General features: G+C 38.5%; 1 protein-coding gene across 2 annotated transcripts in view; it reads left to right on the top strand.

Annotated features, from left to right (window-relative positions):
- The window catches only part of clstn2a (calsyntenin 2a), a 173142-nt gene that overhangs the window by 129595 nt on the left and 19899 nt on the right, over positions 1–23648 (top strand). For both annotated transcript variants that reach the window (XM_077518142.1, XM_077518143.1), the window contains exons 7-10: positions 103–288; positions 789–1046; positions 1484–1605; positions 21111–21273. In XM_077518142.1, coding sequence (XP_077374268.1) covers positions 103–288; positions 789–1046; positions 1484–1605; positions 21111–21273 — 729 coding nt within the window. The remainder of the gene's footprint in view (positions 1–102; positions 289–788; positions 1047–1483; positions 1606–21110; positions 21274–23648) is intronic.

Raw genomic sequence — 23648 nt, 5'->3', positions numbered from 1 at the left:
ATTGTCATTGCCCACAATTCTAAGACATTTATAGCAGATTCCTTGAGAAAGAAACCTGCAAAATATTCAACTTATTTTTAATAACGGATGTGTACCTTTCAGGCTGGAACAAGCGGGTGGACTACGAGCCTGGCACTGGCAGCAAGCCTCTCTTTCCAAAGTTGCACTTGGAAACGTGCGGTGAACCCTTATCTGGCATAAAGGTGATGGTGGAGCTGCAGACGAGTCACATCGGGAAAGGTTGCGACCGGGAAACGTACTCTGAGAAATCTTTGCAAAAACTGTGCGGTGAGTAAAAACAACCGAGTGGTGCAAAAATAAATAAATAAAATAAAAATAAGAATTGGGACGCAGCGGAAGCGACTATTGAAATAATAGACTAAAAGGAAAAGGGTGGATTTTAGAATGCCTGCTTGAAACATCTAGCTGACGTTTAGCAGTGGAGGGTCGTCATGAAGAGAGACAATGAAATTTTAATTAATCATAAGGAATTACATTTGAGGTCTGGCTCCATTTTATTAAAAATAAAAAATAAAAAATTCCAGTGAGCTTATTGTAGTTGTGGAGACTGCTTGGAATTCCATTTAATATTCTTAATTAAGTCTCTTAGGCCATTCCAAACTGTGACATGTTCATTCTTGCATTCCATTTATAGTCAGAATTTCCTTGTTATGGATGCAAGCCAGTTTGCAAAGACAGCTGTAGGTTAAGACAAAAAATATATGTATAAATGTGTATTATTTACACACTGTGATTGGAGCGTTTCTGTCATTTTCCTGACCATACAGGTGCGGCATCAGGCAGTACAGATCTTCTTCCGGCGCCAAGCCCGTCCGCCAACTGGACGGCGTCTCTCGTGACCGACAGCGGCCGCGACAGCGACCTCATCTACAGATTTGGCGGACAGCAGGCGGCCAATGTTCCCGATCACGTGGTGCCCCAAAACCTGACGGATCAGTTCACCATCGCGACGTGGATGAAACACGGCCCCAGTCCGGGACTCAGAGCTGAGAAGGAAACTTTACTCTGCAACTCTGACAAAACCGGTGAGCTCACAATTTCGTATAACTTATATTTTAGTGACAGCATGAAATACAGTTTACCACATTCCAGACAGCAATAGATATTTCTCACACAGATTTGAATGTTGCCACTGTGTATAGTTTGTATTTTTACATATACAACATTGAATCACCTCGCTCTGGTGGAAATGAGATGTTTGCCAAATTGTAAAGAAGCGTAGAAGTCTCAAAATGTGACACTTGCTATGATTGATATTATTTTTCCAGAATATGACTGTATGTATTCAAATTTGAACAGCATGTATTGAAGGTGGAAATGACTTCAGTGATTTAAATGTGGAGTTTACCAAACCTTCATTTCACACAACTGGAAATATCTGATGGGAAATAATGGAAAAAAAAATACATATATATCTTTGCTGTCTCAATGGTCAAAAACATATTTGTTGTTGATTTTGCAGAAATGAACCGCCACCATTATTCTCTATATATTCATAACTGCCGGCTAGTCTTCCTGCTTCGAAGAGATTTCAGCCAGCTGGATACTTTCAGACCTGCTGAATTCCACTGGAAGCTGGAGCAGGTAAGGACTTGGAGTGTGTGTGAGAAAGGATGGTTTCAGGGTGATTTTGCACAGTGAGTGAAAAAGCTATCCATTTTTTGTGTGTCGTAAAGGGAAAGGTTGTCTATTCTCATTACCGCAGGCCCTCACCTGTCCACATTTCTTCACGCTATCTTCGGCTCAATAAAGGAGTCGAGAAGGGAGAAAAGAGCGCTACTTTCTTCACTAAGTCCCCAGCGTAGCCGCATTGAAAACACTGTTTAGTCACGGAGAATAACTTTACTAGCAGCACTGCATACATTTCCACTGGTATTTTTCACTATTTTCTTTTTTATTTGGATTGTTTTTGGACATTGTGTGTTTTGGTTTTAGTGTACAGTAAATTGGATGTTCCATCCATCTAATCCTAACATTCTCACTGAACCAAAACCATAATTAATCCACTAAGGTTGGACATAAATTGAATTGATTGAGTGGATAGAAGTAGTACTCATAATTTATTATCGTCTATACATTAAACGGCAACAAAATTTGCTCAACGGTTAGCAATAACGTTTAGCATTAGCGTGCTAGTGATTACCACTTCAGGTAAACAAACACTAAATACAATTTAGTTACATACATCATTATATTATACATTACACATGTAATAGTGTCTTAAAAGCCACTTACAGCTGATGTGTCAACACATTATTTCATTAGTTTTTTTAATTTATTTGGATTGTTTTTGGACATTGTGTGTTTTGGTTTTAGTGTACAGTAAATTGGAAGTTCCATCCATCTAATCCTAACATTCTCACTGAACCAAAACCATAGTTAATCCACTAAGGTTGGACGTAAATTGAATTGATAAGTACTCATAATTTATTATCGTCTATACATATGCTTTATTAAACACCAACAAAGCTTACTAAACGGTTAGCAATAACGTTTAGCATTAGCGTGCTAGTGATTACCACTTCAGGTAAACAAACACTAAATAGAATTTAGTTACATATGTCATTATATCTACATTACACATGTAATAGTGTCTTAAAAGACGATGCGTCAACACATTATTTCATTAGTAAACAAGGGTAGAGAGCTGTTAGCGACATGAGCTCAATAACTTCCTGTTCCTTTCTTCTTCTAGGCATGTTTAGTAGATGACTGCCCTCTACAGGGTTACGTTTAAACGCCTAAAACTGACTGGCAGGTTATACTTTTGGAATAATAATTACAACCAAAGTGGTTTTTATGACATCCAGAACTTCCTTTGCTGTATTTTGGGGAAGCTCAATGTGATTTATTGTCTTTAATAAAACCCACTAAGTCAGTGGGCGTTTTTTAAGCAGACAAATATCATCCGCCATTCGGTGTCCACCCTTATCCCCTTAACCCCCCACTCACTAGATCGCCCCGCACTATATAGTAGTGTATATGGTGCCCTCATTCTGTTTGCGGATTCGGACAGCCAGCTCACTACTTTCTCCTCACATGACCACCAAAACTGTTACGAAGCACCGGCGCATAAATCTTCAACTATTTATTGTGAATGAAAATGTCTTAAAACTGTACTGTAGTTCCTTTGTTGTACGTATATTCAACTAAAACGAATTAATTATTTATGTTGTATATATTAATTCATCGATTTGATGTTTTTTTTTTTTTGTTTTTTCACACTCGCAATGCACTGTGCTCTATATCAACCCGGATGAGTGAGCATCGATGTTCACTACTTTTCAGAGTGCATTGTGGGTAATTTTTACAGCCATACATTTTCGTTCCCTGGCCATTCGGACACCACTACAAAATGGCGTGACCCCCCCTCAGTAGGGCACTATATAGGGAGGAGGGTGCACATTCGGACACAGCTGAGATCACATCACAGCTGTGTCTGCAAAAACAGTTCATGTATAAACATGGTTCGACTTCGAGATAGAGAATTTTAATTGGCCAATTTTTAAAGGTGTCTTATCCCACTTGGTCGACTTTTTTTTTCCCAGCCCTACTTGATGAGTGACCCAATTTAGGAGTTTTTCGAGATATAAGCCGTCGCTCGACCTTTTCTTTGTTTATTTTTATTTTTTTGCTTTGACTTGCAAGCAGACATTTGGGATACTAGTACCAGTAGTTTGGCAAATTGTGAACAATTCTTCACTGCAAAATGAGTAGAATGGATGTATGGCGGGCCTTATTTCTTCCTATGACAACAGGAAGTGGCCAGGTATCAGAACAGAAAAACCTACTCCAAAACAGTGGTCCATAGTTCGCCCCCACCCCCACTTTTCTTCATAATTTGTTGACTCATCTTGAAACAGCCCTACCCCCCCACCCCTCCCTAGATAACAAATGATACTGGTCTGTTGTCATCCTCCGCCAGCCAGAAATTGCTACAATATGCCACTACATTTTCTTTCTTTTTTCCCCCTCCACTTTCAAGGTCTTCGCTCTATCAAAAGTTATTCTAGTCTATTTTTGTGCTGATTGTCACCTTGCCCTGCTCCCTCTCTGTGTATCACTCTGTAGTCTCCCTACCAACGCATCTTTCAGAATCAGTGAGGTGAAAAGTAAATTTGGTTTGTTCCAGTGTTTTAATGAGAGTAAACACATTGTCTCTTCACTGACGTTGTTTAGACTCAGTCAACTTCATTTCCTCTGATCTGCTGTGTTATGTTTTATTACATGCATTGTTTCATCTTTACCCGCCTCGGTCTTTCACGGACCCCCCCCCCCCCCCCCCCCCCCCGCCTCTCCGAGATACTAAAAGGCAAATGTCACACTGCAGTTATTTTAGTCTTGGAGATCTACACAATTATACTCTATTGAGCTCCTTGCACAAGACAATGTTATGAGAAGATCCTATAAGAAGTTATTTCAAAGGAGTAGATGCTGAAAAAGTGCCAGGCTCAGTCCACTGCCTTTAAAATCACTATAAAGTGAAAATAAAAACGTCTTATAAATTGACACGCCGCAGAGAAGAGTGTTAACAAGGCTGTCAAATTTGAATGAAGAAAAAATTGCCGAGTATACAAAATGAGGCTTCAAAATTGTGGAAAACCAAGCATTTCTCAGCAGTCATACACCGTTGGCGTGTTCGCTAAATGTGCTGAATCCACGTACCGCTCAACTGTCAATCAAATACGTTCCTATATCTAACATCTTTCAACTATGTTTGTCTAATGTCAGTAACATTTATCTGTTTAAGTCCTCCGGTGGCTGCAACATATCCTACCAAGTGGCTATGGGGCTTTTCCATCCCGCTACAAAGGATGCTAGCCGCCAGCTAGCTTGTGGGCTAATAGTTTTGTACATGCTAGCCGCCAGCTAGCTTGTGGGCTAATAGTTTTCTACACATTGTGGATGGGTGGCGTGTTTGTCCAGGACAAAACAGAAATTTAATACTTTTTAATAAACACAACAACACACATTATTCAACCTGTGGCACACAGTACTTGACAAAAATTTGACCACCTGCTTCCAACGACCCACAACGCTTCTGCTTCAACATTTCGCAAATAGCCTGAATAACACAAAACACATACCACTAGTTTATTTAAATAACAAAACTGAGATATTCTTGAAATGGGCCATATAATTGTAACTAAGTAAATCTCAAATAAAAAACTGAAATGGTGAAAAACAGTTTTATGCTTCCACAAATGAGTACTACGCAGTTCTGTCTTTATAATGTGTCTATAATGGTTAGGAAGAAGCATGACACAACAAATTTAAACACTACATTGTTCAACCAAGCATGTTGTTATTTCATTTGACAAATGTCTGCTAGCTTAATGCTAACATAATGCAAAGTTCCATCAACAGGCTCATGGAAATTAGCATACATATGATGGTAATCACAAACCTTCAGACAACTGCTACTTAACACACATGGAGCAGCAATACATACAAATAGAGCATGGAACAACACTCATATACTGTAGAGGCAAATTATTTTCTATTCTCTGTGGAAACGACAAATATTCAAACAACGGCATCCTCCTGTTTTCACTCTTAATTATGCCTGAATCTCTTTTGTTATGAATGCTGTGGTACTACATTGATGTCGTGTACAGTAACTCTAAATTCCAACTTGCCTGTATACTGTAAAAACCCATACAACATATTTCCAATATGTTGTATGGGAACTATGAACCGATATAGTGAGTTTCACTGTAATGAAACTTGTCTTGTAGTAAACAACCTTGACTTAAGCTTAATAAGCTGATTATAGGAGATTCATAGCAGTGTGTATGCGTGTGTACTTGTGCCTTCCAGTGAACTGCACTGCACATTATGCAATTTTACACGAGGTTCATGTTTCCACTCTCATTGGGTTTGTAGTTCTCTGAATCAATTTGAATGCCTACTGTGCTATCTCCTGCGTGCTATTTTCGGTACCATGTGTTATCTCTGGTGCCACGTGTATTTTGCCGACAGAGATTTTGTGTGTTGTGGGTGTGTGTGCATCACTGGTATGAACTGCAACATGGATTTCTCTCTTGTAACCCCAGAAGAAATGTTAATATTTCTTTTTTCTGTGTCTTTTCCCACCGGGTGTCTGTGGAAAATGTACAATTCAGATGTACGCCATCTCTCTCTCAGGACTAACGTGAAAAGCAGCATGTGAAGAGTGCAACACTCGTACAATTCCTGTGTGCAGGAATCACAAGAAGAGAGATTGTGAAGTTCCTTATAGGCCAAAAATATCATTTACCTCTCATGCACACAAACAACTCTGTCTCACCAAAACACTCAAACGTACACACTCACCACCTTAAAAAAATAAATAAAAATAAATAAAAATCTGGCACTCATCTACAAAACTCACACCCACCGTGAAGCCTCACACTCACATTAAAAAATGCTCACATGCTAAAAAAAAAACACACCCTCTCACACACACACACTGAAAACCTCTCTTACGCAAAATCCGCTCTCTCTGTCTCTCTCTTGCTCACTCACTCACTCACGCAAGCAGAACTCTCAACTCTCAAAAAGCACCATCTCTCAGGCCCTGTTCACACGGAAGCAAAACCGGCTTCGTTCCTCAAACAAATCTCGTACAGACAGAACCGTCGCAAGACATACGAGCGTCCACAAGAAGTCGCCTAGGACGTTTAACGGCTGCAATACATATGCCAAGCCTGGAGTGGCGCTGTAGCGCTGCCACAGGGAGTTAACGGAAAGCGTAGAAGAAGAATCAGCGAAGAAGACGAACCACTGATCTGAATAGCCGCTTTTGAAGCCGCGAGGCTGCCATATTACTCCTCCCAAGAAACGTCTCTCGGCATACGATCCGATACATTTACAGTATCGAAATTAGAGAACATTTGAGACAGTACTTAGTGAAAACAACAGGGGTCTAGCAACTGAGTGATAAAAGAAAAGGGTCTTCAAAGTAGTTTAAACAATAGTTTAACTGAACTTCCCAAATGGTAAGAAACTCGTGCGAATACAATGAAACGGGCTTTCGTGTGAACGTGGCCTCATATGCGCGCACACACACACACGCACATCCTTGTAACTATATCTTGACATGATATTGACATAATGCATTTCCTAGACCAGAGGTGTCAAACTGCATTCCTTGTGGGCCGCAGTCCCGCAGGTTTTCGAGGTTTCCCCGCTTTCAACACAGCTGACTCATATTTAAGTTCACCAGCAAGCCCTGCAGGAACCTGATAATTATCCTGATCATTGTATCAGGTGCGTTGGAGTAGAGATACCTTGAAAACCTGCAGGACTGCGGCCCACGAGGAATGCAGTTTGACACCTCTGTCCTAGACCCTTACCCTAACCCCAACCATAACCCAATTCAAACCTAAACTCTAAAACCAAGTCTTGACCTTCAAAGTGAAGACCGGCCAAAATATCCTCACTTCACAAAAATGTCCTCATTCTGTTGGATAAAGACGTATTTTGGACCTCACTATGTATTATGTACAAGAATGCACGCACACACGTCTCACTCTCACCAAAAATCACACACGCTCCCCCAAAAACTTTAATGCACACACATAAAAGACCCTCCAACTAAAACAGAATTGTGAGAACGTTTTTGTCAATGTGAATGTCTGTTTGTTTGTTTTTTTAAATTAAAATGTAAGATTTTTTTTCCCCCCATTTGTAACCGTAAGAAAGGCTATTTTGGTGAGCATTATGTTTTTAGGTGATACTGAGAGAGGTGTGTATGAATGTGAGAGTTTTTGTGCGAAAAGTATTTTTCTGTGTGAAAAGTTTTTTTGTTCATGAGAGAGAGAGAGAGATTTTTTTTTATTTATTTTTATTTAAAAGCTGCATAGGAATCCCCCCCCCCCCCCCCCCCTTTGTTAATATGAGAGATATTTCTGTGCAAGTGAAAGGTTTTTATGGGTCTAAATGTGAGAGTAAGTGCAAGAGGGGAAGAGAGAGGATTTTGTGTGAGAGGTTTTCGGTGTTTGCGTACGTGGGGGAGTTCTTTTTGGTGAGTGTGAGTTATTTTGGCGTGCATATGTGAGTGTGCGTGTGTGAGAGGTCTGTTGGACGGTTGACTGAGTGGTGCAGGTGAAAGGCGTTAGAGAGCACCTCGTAATGAATATGATGCTCAGCTTCAACTCATCTTTAATGAATTGAGTGCACAAAATGGAAGTGGCCAGTCTTTGCCTCAGTTGCTTTAAGATGCAGATGATGTCTGTTCCCTTTAATTGCAAAACATTTTTTCTTATAGATCATGATGGAAATGTAAACAATTCTGAAACAACTAATACATTTCAATAATTGCATTTTAAATAGCCGAACGTGGGAAGTGCACACTTAAGCGAGCGAGATGTGTGAAACCAAATATTTAGGGAACACGAGGCATCACATTCCACGTTTCCAGACGGCGGGAACGTGAGCTGGCTAGAGAATAAAGTGCTGCTTGTGTTATTGTCCAGTCTGGTAAGTCAAGCACTGCTTTTTAGATCTGAGCTAACGTCATAAAAAAATGATGTGCGCCCTCAAGCAACATTGGTAAGGTCAAAGAAAAGTGAACACAGTTTCTTTGAAAAAATAGCTGCAAACCACTCTTTCCGTAGGAGGGAATCGGCTGCAGTCTCAGGTGAAAAGCTGCTTTTTGCCCCCAATTTAACTATTTCATAAGATGTTGTGTATTCATATCTGGCATCAGCCACTGAAAAATCAAACTCCGCTAACATGATACATCCACGGCTGTGCATTATTCAGAAAGAGTATAATAACAGAAAATTTTATTCATCTCATTTTGTGTAATCTAGAATAAGTATAAGCAAATCCATGAATTAGGCGTAGTGATTATTATAGGCCTGCTTCTGCTCAAAACACGAGGCAACATGTCTAGAGCAGCCATTTAAAATGAATAATGTTCATTATTAAATCTGATTTAAATTTCAAATCGGCTTTTCTTTCCAGGCGGTTATCTTTGTACATGCAGACAATCGTTCCTCAGTAAGCCACAGTAATACTGTTTTAGTCGTTCTTTGCAGAGGATAAAGAAAACATGCCAGTTATGAGTATTTATCTGTCTACATGTTGTGTGCAAATATCTGTAAATAGGAAGTCAACCACCCCAAAATGATTCCTTACAATAATATGCTCTATATGCCCCATTCATCTAAACTTGGCTTTGTGATTAATATTGCATTTGTGGAATATGAATTATGCAGCAAAATCCACTTGTTTTTAATCTGTCTCAGGGGCGGCCATCTTGCCACTTGCTGTCGACTTAAAATGTCATCACAGTTGCTCAGGGCCCAGGTAACGACCAATCAGGGATCAGCTTGCACACGTCACATGACCAAACTCAGAAAACAGTGATTGGTCGTTACCTGATCCTGACCAACTGTGATGTCATTTTCAGTTGACAGCAAGTGGCAAAATGGCCGCCTTAGGTGGACAATAACAGGTTATTTTTGCTGCTTAATTCATATTCCACAAATGCAATATTAATCTGAATGTTGTTTACACTTATGAAGGAGCATAGAACATTTTCTTTAAATAATAATTTTGGGTTGACTTCTCCTTTAAAGGGTTATAACACATAAGCAACCTTGCAATTTGTCAGTTAGCGTCACATGAACCAAACCCAAGAAATATGCAAAACGAAACGTGATATTAACTGGGATGGATAAATGGAAACATGGATAAGTGGGCACTTTGACGCCAATTTCTGGCGATAGCAGGTGGCAGTGAAGCATAAAATGGCGGGAAATAGTTGGATTCCCTTTTTTTGGGGGGGTTTTTACTTGACTTTCGTTTGAGTATTTAGTGTGTGTGGAGAGGGGTAGGCGAAGTAAATTGTCTGTATTTTCACTTATGAGGGTGGCGCATAATTAAAATTTTTAATCGTAATTAATCTCATTACTTCAATAGTTAACTCGTGATTAATTGCAAATTTAATATGTGTTCTCAATGTCCATTAAAATGTACAATAAAATATATTTTTTCATATTTTTGTTGATAAAGTGGGAAAAAATGTTAAACTATTGGAAATATTGCATCTTTTAGTTATTGATGCAATAACTTCATAATTCATAAAGTTGAGTTAAAATTAAAAAGATTTACTGTACTGTAAGCAGCGAGTGTGAATATTATGTGTTGAGCTAATTTTTCTGCCACTAGATGGCATAATTGCATTTGTAAGACGGTGACAGCTCAGTGCATTTTTGTTTTCATATTAAGAGCTGCCTAATTTTGAATTTAAAGTAACTTGTGAACTTCTTCACATTTTTAAAATTGTCAAGTACAACTTGACCCCAGTCTCCACAAATATATACTATATTATTAAATTTATTACTGCTAAATTTTGACGTGGGCGTGTCTGTGTGTTGCAACTGGAATTCCCCTGGTACAGACTTTCCAAAAAAGGGGCAGCCATTAATTGTGCATTAACAAATTGTTGGCGATAAAGGAACTTTTAACTTACCGTATTTTCACGACTATAAGGCGCACCTAAAAGCCTTCAATTTTTTCAAAAGCTGACCATGCGCCTTATAATCCAGTGCGCCTTATATATAGATCAATATTGAGCCACGACAGGGCTCGCTGTCAAGACGCTATCGGTGACCCTGCGCGATCGGTTACGCGCCTGCGCAGAAGATCCCGCCATCTAATACTTTACCTCAGAGAAAATAATAAAACAGCTGTTTATTCATTTTGGGAGTGAATGGAGTTGTCAGAAAGCTGGTTTGTAATCTATTAATAAAGTTTGACTGACCTATCTGACTGTTTTGTTGACGTTCCCTTTAGCACAGCACCATCTAAGGGATGCATAACGTAACCCCAGTCTCTACTGTAGCGCCTTATATATGGAAAAAAAGTTTTACAATGTCATTCATTGAAGGTGCGCCTTATAATGCGATGCGCCTTATATATGGAAAAGGTTTGAAAATATACATTCAAGGTGCGCCTTATAGTGCGGAAAATACGGTAATTTACCTCTCTACTTTTGACATCGCTACTCACGAGTATTTTGTTCACACACTGGCGAATGAATGAACTACATGTCAGTGTTGTTTTTGGTACTGCTAAACCTCCCCACTGGATAGATGAGTAGTACAGTAGAGAGCTGGAACGCATCCATGTGTGTCACAAGGACAAGGTCAGTGGGATTTGTGACAGAACGTTGGCGTGGCAAGCGAGAGAAGAGGTGACGAGTGGATGTCAGAGCTGCCGCTCACTGTCCTCGTTCCTCTTGCACTTAGGAAGGACACTCAATGGCTTCCGCTGCAACTCCATTTAGCTGTATTGATTTTTCAATTGTCACCCTAGAGAGGGGAGGCAGAGAGCCATGAAAGCAAGTTAGCAGAGAGCGGGAAACGTGTCCTCCATTTGCCAAATGGATCGAACACTGTGAAGGAATGTTGCTTCTGATGGAAACCTCTCACAACACATCACAGACGCAAACTTGCTTTCTCCTTCTTTACTCCTTATGGCAACGGATAACTAAATAGGGCACTTGGCCAAATATGAATCAAGATTCAATCTTTTGTCCTGATAGCTTGAGGGGAATCATACAAAAACAAAAGAGAAAATGGAAAAAAAAAAATGTCTGCCTTTTTATACTTTAAGTTTGACTTGATATAGTTTGCCAAGCTAGTGTACGTGATGTGGAATGTTTCAAAATGAGGGCTCCTTGGACAGAATATGAAAATAACCAGTGTGTAAAGTTCTGGGTGGGAACTTCCACTGGTTCTTGTATCTTAATGCTCACGATATTATACTAACAGTAATAACCAGACGGTTGCATTTTCTTAGTTGAACTGTTTACTGGATGCCAGAAAGATCGAGTACACAGCTGCGGAGCCCTCTTCTATTAGTATGCGGAAGAGGAACTGATCTATTCAGAATCGTCCCTGCACTTATACTGTCTAGGCCGCCCGCCCACATGGGCAAACGGCTCAGCCTCCCCATGTGAGAATGTGTGGCCTGATGTCCTTAACTGGTTTTTACTGGATACGTATGTCAGAATGCAGACAGATAGAAAGGCGCCAAGCAAGGACAAATAGCAGCGACACAACGGCCTAGCTCAAGTCATCTATCTAGCCATGAAGAGCCCTAATCTAACAAGTGCGAGCAAAAGTCTGATAAAAAAGAGCCAAAGACTTCAAATAAGAAGGAGGGAGGGAGTAAATTGTAGTCAAAATATACAGTATGTACCAAAAGTGAGTACACCCCTGACATTTATGCAGATATCGAATTATATCTTTAGATTAGATAACAATGACACAAAATAACTCAAAATACAGACATTATTAGCTAAACCCCTGACAACTATGACACTACCACCACCACGATTGACACCATCTGAACTACATAAGTTTGTCTTGGTCTCATCAGACCACAAAAAAATGGTTCCAGTCATCCTTGTCCTTTGCCTGCTTGTATCCAGCAAACTGTTTGCGGGCTTTCTTGTTTGTTGCATCATCTTTAGAAAAAGCTTCCATTTTGGGACGACAGCTAGCTTAGCTTAGCCCAGGCTAGTGCTGCTCTAACTAACTAGTACTGACCTCACTAAGCATTGTCACATGAACTAATGAAGCTTGTCTGGATGAGAGGCGAAACATCTTCTAAGACATCCGAAACGGCCACGTTGCAATTGATTCAATGCCCTGAGAACAGAGAACCGTTGTTTGTTGCTATTGTTGCTGCACAACCTGGTTCAACACTGAAAACGCACAAGTCTACTCGCCTGTATACTAGGGGTGTGCTCAAAAAAATCGATACGGCAATATATCGTTGCGGGCCTCACTACAATACACGTATCGATACGCAGGCGTCAGAATCAATATTGCTTGTTAACTTTAAACAGGCAGTTAACATTTGCCGTTGCAGCTTGCTTTGTAGTTAAAAAAATGAAAAACCAGCAGCGTCTTTGAAGTTAATTGCCTTCAATTAATGCAAAAAATAGCTCACCAGTGATTGGACACTTGCAAATAAAAATTAAAGCAGAGGAAGAATATTAATATTTATGTACTTATAAACTTAACGTTGCACGTCTTAATGTACCAGTTTTCCTATATTTTGTTTAAAAACTAAATAGAATGTGTTACATGAAAAAAAATGCTGTTTTTGTTTCCCCAAATATTTCAAATAAGCACAGAGCTGTATTTTTAATACGTTGATATTTTTGCTCATATCGGCTCATGCCTATTAATAATTGTTCCCGGTGTGTCTGTGAAAGTTGCAAATTTAGACCAGGCACACCACTTTGGTGGTAAACCAGAAGAGCTGCTAACAAAAATATTTTTGTCAGTCAGCATAACAAACATATCCTTTAGGCATACATATGACTGTTATTTATAAAATGCAAGAAAATTAATGTAACATATTGGGATACGTATCGCCTTGAAGATAAAGTATTGGGACACATGTATCGTGATACATATCGTATCGTGAAGTTGGCACTACCCAGCCCTACTGTATACAATAAAACAAACAAACAAACAAACACAATCCTTTAAAATTCTGCTTTACAGGAGGAGAACACTGTATTTACAGGCTGAGATTTTTCCCAAGTTAAGCTGAGAGAAAGGAACGTTTATTCGAGCTGGCAGCTGTTTGGAAGCACAATTAGCGCTGTGCGATGCCATCGTGTGTTGGGAATCGCAGATAAGTGTTCCAATTTCACTGCCGTGAAAGCAGTTGCAGAGCTTAATTTATCATTAAGGTATATGTCTGAGTTCAATTACTGGGAATGAATGGCGGAAGTGGTCGGAAATGAACATCCGCCCTCGCCGGCAAAGCATCCTCACTTATCTGTTTTATCTACCCTGCTTGCAAAGTGCTTGTTGTGGCATGACTCCCTCCGTGTGTTGTGCTGATTAGAAGCATCCCGTTGTTTCTAAGCAGATGGGATGGATTGTTGAGTTGCTGAAGTTAGACTATTGACTGCGCAAGAACTTGGGCAGATTGAAGCTCATCATTTAGTCCCACCTCTCCCTTAACAGCTGCAAAGATTAGAAGTTAAATGCGGACTTCTGTTTCTGATAACACTCAAATTTACTCAGGAGGAATGCGCTGGTACAACGATTAACATAAGGACAAAATGGAACATAGTGAAGAGGTATGTCAAGAATTCAGGTGAAGATCAGTTGCATTTGAGTCTGGAATTTAGTATGATAGGATATTCTACAACAAATATTGCACTAATTAGCACACTTAAACAATCTAAAAAGAGCTGTAACAAATTCCGCTTTTTCAAAGAGGTTTTAATTGACACTGTCAAAATGTCACAAGTATTTGAGCAATATCACAGGAGACGGAGTGAAGTTGATTATCAGCGGTGATGATATACAGTACAAAAATCACAACCTCAAGGTTGATGGTGTTTTTGCGCAACAGTTCAACAAGTGGCATTTATTAGCTAAAGATAATAAGCAACCAACATTATATTTATTGATGGTTTGTTTGTTTATCCAGTTACTATGTTCTGCCTACACAAATAGTTGCTTAGCAGTAGCGTTAGCCGTTAGTCTTGACTAGTTAGCATGTCATGTTAACTTTAACAGGAAAAAAAAAGAAACAAAATAAGCTTGTTTTGCTTACCTTTCATGGAGCAAGTTGGTAAGATGCATCATATTGTTGCCTCATTTAGTGGGCGCTTTACAATGGGTAAAAGGTACACAAAGTGCTCTCTACACTCATTAGCCTTGTTAGCATGTTGGTCGAGTATATTCGGTTATTCAGCTGTGCTAACACAGAAAGTTGCTTACGCAACGGTGTTACTGAGCCAAGGTGTGAACTTTGACCGAAAAACTTAATACAAATAAAGATAGTTTTACTGTTTCACTTTCATGCAGAGAGTTGGTAGGACGTGTCACACTGTTACGTCAGTTACGTTAGTGAGCACTCCACGATGGGCACAAGTTAATGTACTCTGTAGTCTTGTTAGCCATGTTAGCATGTTGGCCGAGTGCCTGCTCCTGTTTGTACACTTTAAAATGTGCCATTTCATCACATGAACACACCTGGAGGTCTGCTGCGGTGAGTTTTCTGGGATTCTCCCCCTGCCTTCGTGCTATTTGAACTGTCAATCATACTTTAAATAAATGTCTATCCACCTGGGAAGCGTTGTCTAGGATGTTCATGGTAAATGCTTGCTACTTTTTTTTTTCTTTTTTCTTTTTTTTAGCTGTTAATAGTCAAATTGTCATTAAAAAAAAAAAAGAGCTAAAACATAACCACTAAATCTATGAGTCATGCCTTAGTCACAATTAGCAACCAATCACCACAACTGTTAGCATGCATCAAATTAGCTTGTACATCTCACTGTAAAATGTCATTAAACATTTGCTATTCTGGTGAACTTGTGTCAAAATAATAGTATAATAATACCTCTCTGACATTTAAAAATGAATCATTATGAATAATTGGACTATCACGAACCTCAGTTTTGAAATACTAAAATGGTGAATTGTTCGTTTTTGACACATTGGCTTTTCAGGGAAGCAAATTCACATGACTGTCGAGTGTGTAATTGTTCCACTCTCAGCTTGTGTCCAATAGTGTAAAAGCACATTTTGAAAATGTTTTCCTTATATTTCCATTTATGTCACATTTATGTCATATTTTGTATGTTTTTTTTTTTTTTTTACCTTGTTTAAGGGTTCAATTGTAATTTGTTTGCCATTTGCTTTGGTATGCAACAATGTAGATTTGTTATTTCAGTGCACACCCGCATGCATGTGTTTGTTAGTCTGTAAGTGGCTGCCGAAGGGCCATTTAATAGCACTGTCCTTCACTTAGAGACCCCTGAGTCCACATGCTGTTTATTCTCTTAGCTCGACATAAGCTTTTGCTGAGCATACTTAAACATCGACGGCTTATACATCCCTCTTGTATTTTATCTTCCCGGCCCTCGTCACCAGTGCCTTTTACTCTGGGCCAAAAAAAAAAAAAAACATCGCAAATCAACTTGAATTTGCAATAGAGTGCTATTATATGGCTACATTAATGCAAGGACACACGCAGAATGAAGTCAGAATAATTTCACTGTCCTCTCCTCGGTATCAGCTCCTTGTGAATACATCTCGGCAGATAAGATCAACAAGGTGTTTTATTTTGTGCAATAATGTTTGACTCGCAAGGAAGGTTTCGGGTGTACTACATCTACTAGCAGTGCAGTGTCGATCCATTGTAAAAAATTGGGGTGCCACAAAGGGGATGTCAACCCCAAAAGATTTGTTTTGTTTTTTACAATAAAATGTTCTATGGAGTCTAAATACTACTAGTCTAAATATGGTATTCTGGTTATTATTGCGTTAGTGGAATATGAGTTAATTAGCAAAATCCAGCCATTTTTATCTATCTCAGGGGGCAGCCATTTTGCCACTTGCTGTCGACTGAAGGTGATTATCAATGTTATCAGATAACAACCAATCACAGCGCAGTTTCAGAAAACAGGTGAGCTCTGATTGGTTTTTGCTGGAGCCCTGAACAACAGTGATGTCATCTTCACTTAACAAGTGGCGAAATGGTGGATAAAAACGACTGGATTTTGTTGCTTAACTCACATTCCAAAAATATATTAATCAGTGTCATGTTTATACTAGTGAGGTCACATATAACATATAATTGTTAAGAAATGTTTAAGTACACTTTAAGTGGAAGTATAATATCCAATAGTTTTACTCGCTTGAAAAGTGGATGGGTTCGAACAAAGGGCGCTCTGTCCTGAGTTGATTAACACAACTAGATATAAATACCATTAAATAAAAGCTGAGATTCTTTTGTCTATTGATCATTTCATTTGAAACAAAAAATGTCTTAATTACGCAACAAAACTAAAGGAATTGACCTTGCCGTTTTCAAATGGGGTGACATGGCATGACTCCTTCTTGTGACTGGCGAAGAAGTCAACCCTTTGTTAAATGTTTACACGAGTCTCCATCTGTCATCTAGACACATCTGTTGAAGTGCCTTTGAGCAAGGCACCTCAAAGCTCATGTGGTTTGGATACCCCTTTACTGTGACGTCTCTCCTCACACGCCGGCATGCGTGTGATCGCGTTGCAGCAAAAAAAAAAAAAAAAGTTCAGTGGACTATAAATTTGTGCTGTAATCAGTAAAACAATTTAAACAAAAAAAAATAATCAAATAATGTTAATGAGATCCAAAACAGTGCTGAATGGTGAGTCAGAGGAAAGAATAATCAGATTGGATCTACTACTTGGCCTGGCCAACTTAGCACTCATTTCCACAGGCACTCAGCCAGACAGCCTTTAAAAACCAATTAATTCTACTTGTCTAGTCAAGTGCACATCCAAACGCTGAATGCGAGCTGGTGAAAACTGAAATACTGCCTTGTAAAATAACACCTGATATGCACTGTGGAATATTCAATAAGTGCAAATTAGGAAAACAGACTTTTACATTAACTTTCCTAATATGGTTTTATCAGAATGCACTTCAAATCTCATCTCTTTCCTTTCACCTTCAAGCAGTTATTTAGTACCGGTATTTCATTTTTGCAATGGATTCTTAGTGGGAAAGACATTTGTACTTTGTACAGCATGTCAAAAAAAAAAAAAATGTAGTTTTCGACTCTTCACTACACGCCAGGCGAACACACTGGAACAAAAAAAAAAAAAACTGTGACCCTGTATCAGGTTCTGAGTAGAGCTGTCAAAATCACTCGAGTGATCGGTTATCGAATTAATCAACAACTATTTTAACTCATTCACTCCTAGCCATTTTCACTGAAGCATCCCCCTTCGCTTCTGACTATTTTACTGGATTTTGACTGATTTTGTAACATCCTTCCATCCATCCATCCATCCATCCATTTTCTTAACCGCTTACTCCTCACAAGGGTCATGGCGGTGCTGGAGCCTATCCCAGCTGGCTGTGCGCAGTAGGCGGGGAAACACCCTGAACTGGTTGCTAGCCAATCGCAGTGATTTTTGCAACGTCCACAGAATATTTTGTTCTATTGCTATAAAAACAGGGAGCCTACCAAAAGCAAAGATTAGTCTCTTCTATCATCAGGAAAACAGTACATTTCTATCTGTTTCCGTTTTGCAGAAATTAGCATTGCACTATAGCCTAGTTTCATCAATATTCACAAATCTGCTTAGAATTGTGGGGAATCAGCTTGTTTGCATCATGGCCCTGGTTGGTCTCTTATACTCTGCTGCCACTTGCTGGCCGTTTTTGTAATTACTACCATTTTTTTCACCCGCAGTTGAGAGGCTGCATTAAAGCCTTCTTCTGTATGCTCTAGGAAATAAATAAATAAATAAATAAATAAATACATAAATGAAAATGCATAAATACATCTTTGGGACACTTCATACATTTAAAATAGAACGTATATTTATGTTTTTGGGAGCAAATGGATTAATCGAGTCATCATTTGGAGCCATTTTTTAATTAAAAATTGTCCAAACCTCCGATTTCAGCATATCACCTGTAATTGTTCACTGATTTCGGTAGTCCTGCATGAAAGAAGACTTGATTATCTTCTGTTTAATCAAAATAAGACATTTTCACACATCTGCTCTTACTTTGGAAAACAATGACCAAACTGGTAACATAGTGCAACATCAGTCCACCTTTTTTTTTTTTTTTTTTTTTTTTAAATCACTATACGAATACAAAGTGCGAGACAACCAATCTACATAAATCAGGGGAAAAATTCCTTTGTAATACACTGATGGAATATTAAGTCAAGTCATCTTTAGAAAAATTAATCCGATTAATGGATTGAATAATCAATAGATTAATCGATTCTAAAAATACTCGATAGTGACAGCATTGTATTATCTTTGTTTGTTTATCGAACATATAAACATAACATAGAAACGTATATAAACATAAACAAGTAGCAAATTTATTTAACCATAGAAGGAAGAAGCTAATGGACTCAAAGAGGAATACGACATTACATTAAAAGTTAAGTGTGGATATTTTGAGAATCTTTTAGCAATGTTTACATGTAGTCAATAACCCTTTCCAAACCCGAATATTGTCGACAAAGTTGAAGAATAAAAATGATCAGGATCTTGGTGCAAAATGAGGACACCACATTTATACGTTGATCAACGTTTAATAGAAATCATCAAATGATTTTGTTCCCTAAAAAATAGATAGAATATTTTTTTTTTTTAAACGCGTGTATTCCTTTACACTGAGCACAGTATGTCTCCTTCAATTCCCAATTCCCCATTTGTTTATTTCCCTGCCAGGATAAGCACAAAGTGTTTCGAGGTGTGTGTGTGGCCACTCGAATCGCATTCATTCCTGCTGTTTTTCTATCTTTGCCTGGCAAATGAAAAGATATTTTCCCCTTTAGTGCAAATGAATCAGCTAAATCCTTCACAGCAAATGTGGTGTGGGGAAACTATCAAAGTGGCCTTAAAACTCCCCAATGCCTCAGAAGCTGTTTGCCCGTGACACTTGAGTAGAAGTCGACTGGCAGTTGATGTAACGCTTGTCTTTGATTGAGATAACAATATATATGTGTTCTCGAATGAACCTGGCAGCTTCCCTTGAGGTATTTAGCGCCGATATCCAAGCCATACGACTTACAAATGGATTTGTACTGAATGTCCTTTTTGTTGGAGGCTCGTCAGTTCCGTCAGAGGTTTTATTTTTGGAATGTAAAATCAATTAAAAGTCAAAAGGAGGTGATAAACCTGGTTGTGAGGCAGAATTGTTGCTTGTTGGAAAGTTGCGTTCACTGGACAGAAGAAAATTGAAGGCTCATAACTTGAAAAAACTAAAAAGGCATTACTGTATACTACTGTTTTCAATCGCCAGAATAATAAATAAATACTCAAGTACAGATACTTGGAAAAGTACTACTAGGGGTGTGCTCAAAAATTCGATACGGCAATATATCGTTGCGGGCCTCATTACAATACACATATCGATACGCAGGCGTCAGAATCGATAATGCTTGTTAACTTTAAATAGGCAGTTAACGTTTGCCTTTGCAGCTTGCATTGTACCGAAAAAATAAAAACCAGCAGCGTCTTTGAAGTTAATTTCCTTCAATTAATGCAAAAATAGCTCACCAGTGATTGGCTAAGATAAATGAAAGCAAGGAAGAAAATCAACATTTATTTACTTATATACTCAACATGTCTTAATGTACCAATTTTCGTATATTTTGTTTAAAAACAAAATAGAATGTGTACATGAAAAAAAAATGCTGTTTTTATTTCCCCAAATATTTCTAATAAGCATATTTTAGAGCTGTATTAGGCAGATGCCTATTAATAAATTTTCCCGGTGTTTCTGTGAAAACTGCTCCCTGCTCTGTAGTGTGTACACATTTAGAGCAGGCATGCAAGGGCTGCTAACAAAAATGTTTTTGTCAGCCAACATAACAAACATATCCTTTAGATATACATATGACTGTTATTATAAAAGGCAAGAAAATCAATGTAATATATCGGGATACATATCGCCTTGAAGATCAAGTATTGGGATACATGTATCGCGATATGTCTCGTATCGTGACCCCTGTATCGTGATACGTATCGTGAGGTTTGCGGCAATACCCAGCCCTTATCACTACAGGGTCCAAGTCACTGCAAGTTTTTTACAGTTAAAAAAAAAAATCCAGTAAGAATTTGTAGCATCCGCTTGACTGAACTGAGTGATCCTTGCGCCACTCGGCTGGTCCTCATTTCAGATGCAGACGCAAAGCAACGCGTCAGCAGCCATTGAAGTGACACGTTTCAAGCCGGGGACTGTCAAATCCATTAGCCATCAAAAACTTGCGACACGCTCATTTTATGGATTGCCACTCGCCGCGTGTCCTGTATGATTTTAATGAACAGTCCATTAGCTGTCAGCAGCAGCCATGAGCAGATCCACAAATCAGACCAGTCGTTTGACGAAGCGCTCAAGAATGCATTTGCACTATTTCCACCGTACGCTTCAATTGCAAAACCAAAAGTTACCCAAACCGACATAATTGTCTCTTTTTTTGAGTGACTACCTTCCCTTTTGTTGGCGCCATATACAGTAATGTCAAAAAAAGGAATGTCTTGTTGCCTAGTGACCGATTCATCCGTTCTTCTTCTCGTTTGCCATCCGCAGATCTGTGACAAAGAGTGGCACTATTACGTGATCAATGTGGAGTTCCCCGCTGTGACTCTCTTTGTGGATGGAGTGACCTATGAACCCTACCTGGTGACAGACGACTGGCCAATCCATGCCTCCAAGATCGATACGCAGCTCACAGTGGGTGCCTGCTGGCAAGGTTGGTGTGTGTGTGTGTGTGTGTGTGTGTGTGTGTGTGTGTGTGTGTGTGTGTGTGTGTGTGTGTGTGTGTGTGTGTGTGTGTGTGTGTGTGTGTGTGTGTGTGTGTGTGTGTGTTTGTGCGCGCGTAATTGCCTCTTGCTAGAAGATTGCCCAAAACTGTTATGAACAGTTCTAAATAGCACACAGTGTTAGCACAAAACCTCTCAGCTTGAAGGCAAAAAAGCCTACTAGAACAACTGAACTTTTTTGGGGGGTTCATCATAGGCATTTGGTGGTGACGTGTGTGCTAATTCCCATATAACATGAATTTGAAACTGATTGGTTTATTATGAAAATGTTATAAGTAGGGATGTAAAGATATCCAACCATCACGATACGATATTATCACGATATGAAGCTCACGATAGGATAATTAACACGATATTGTGGGAAGGTTCGCGATATTTAAAAAAGGTCACAATATTGTAAAAAAAAAAAAAAAAATGAGCTCATACTAAAAAAAAAAAGCACAATATTGTGCTTTTGTACATAACATCAATGTTATGTTAATAGGTTTTATTATTATTATTATTATATTATTATTATGTTGTTATTATGTTATGTTGTGAATGCATGCACACATTGAGTTCCTCCACACATTGACTTGCTTCACGGGCATATTACGTTCCCCTTCATCTGACAATTAGTGGAGATTTTAAAAATAGAAGGGCCAAAACATGCCTTGTGAAAATTAAATTGCACAAATAAAATACCCACTAGAGGGTGCTAGAACTGCACAAATGGAAATCAACCCGACTTTTTTTTAACAGATGTGTTGCATTTAAATATCGTGAACATGACGACGACGATATTTCTCAATATCGCGCTTATGTTACATCCTAGTTTTGCGGGTGTGCACACTTATGCAACCACATGATTGCTGTTGTTCATTTTTAGTTCCTCTCTCAAAAAAAAAAAGATTTTTTAAAAATTTAGTTGATTTGCAAACAGTGGAAAGAAGTTTTATAGTTTGTCTTGATCTCTTTTTATTGTTGTTATTGTTGTTATTATTATTATTATTATTATTATTATTATTATTACTACACACAAAAAGCTGAAGCAAGATATAATTTCCTCAAACGGTGTCCCCTAATCTAATAATAGACACCGTGTCCCAATTAGATGCTGGGTACGTTCACTTGAGCAAATAAATGCCTCTCTCTAAAAGACGCCTCGTTTTTTTTCCCCCGCTAAGGAATAAAATGGAGCAACTGTAATTGCCTCACATCCTACAGTAGCGATATGCTCCAGTATTGCTCGACAGACATGAAAGACTTGAACTTCTGAGTCCAGTTGATCTCTGTTGCTAAGTGAGGCAGCATGTAAACAATATCTCCCATTAATAACTGTGTGCGGACGTACCACACACGGTGTAAACAATTTTTGTACATAATTAAAGATGATCTTGCATTATATGGAAAAGTTGAAGCAGTCACCCCAGCCCATTAGACTATGAAATATTGTAATAATATTTGTGTGAACAATCGACAAATTGGTATGGCCATAAATGTGGTGCTTTAGTTAGTATGTGCTTAATAAAGTAGAGAGAGCAATTCTTTGCTACTATATAGAGCAGGAATGAGCAACTTAACTGGGCATCTGCTGCATAGTTTTTCATCAACAACACTGGCACAATTCCTAACCAGATGTATGACAAACATGCCTTTTTAAATATGGCAAAATGTGTCCATATGTGCAAAATACGAGCTCGTAATATATTTCATTTTGCATAATATATTTCTCAGTGCATGAGTAAAAGTTCTACTATTCTAACCCAACAACAAACGTTTGAAACAAACCACAAACTGTTTGTTTTTTTTCTCCCCCAGTGCAAATAGTTCTCTTGCATAAAAGTTCCAATTCAAGGACGGCAAACCAAAATTAAGCACAAGAACTCATTTTGTACAGTTTTACATAAAAATCGACTCACTCAAAATTTGAATGTTATTCAGGTATTATGTTAGTGCATATCATTCAAAATCCATTAAAAAAAAAAACAAAAAAAAAAACAACTATTAGTCCTACTCATGTTGCAGTATAAGACTTGGTGGAAGCGCAACTAAGCCATGTATGTCTGCCATCCAGTGGTGGCCATTATAACTTAAAACTAGACTCAATCATGTCTTCTTTTTTTTTTCAAATATTTTTTTTTCAACTATTTGGTTGAGATTTTTACCCTGCATGTTTTATGTCAAATGGAAATGTATATAGCATGTTTATCTTTTTTTTTTTTTTTTTTTTTTAAACTCAAAAGATTTTTTTCTTAAAAAAAATAGAGATATTTATTAATTAATTAATTTATTTTAGTATGTTTTTTGTTGTTGTTGTTGTTTT

This window comes from Festucalex cinctus, chromosome 1 (genome assembly GCF_051991245.1).
Source record: "Festucalex cinctus isolate MCC-2025b chromosome 1, RoL_Fcin_1.0, whole genome shotgun sequence".
Classification (NCBI taxonomy): Eukaryota; Metazoa; Chordata; class Actinopteri; order Syngnathiformes; family Syngnathidae; genus Festucalex; species Festucalex cinctus.
The sequence above is the reverse complement of the archived record's forward strand: the minus strand, read 5'-3'. Positions and strand labels throughout refer to the sequence as shown.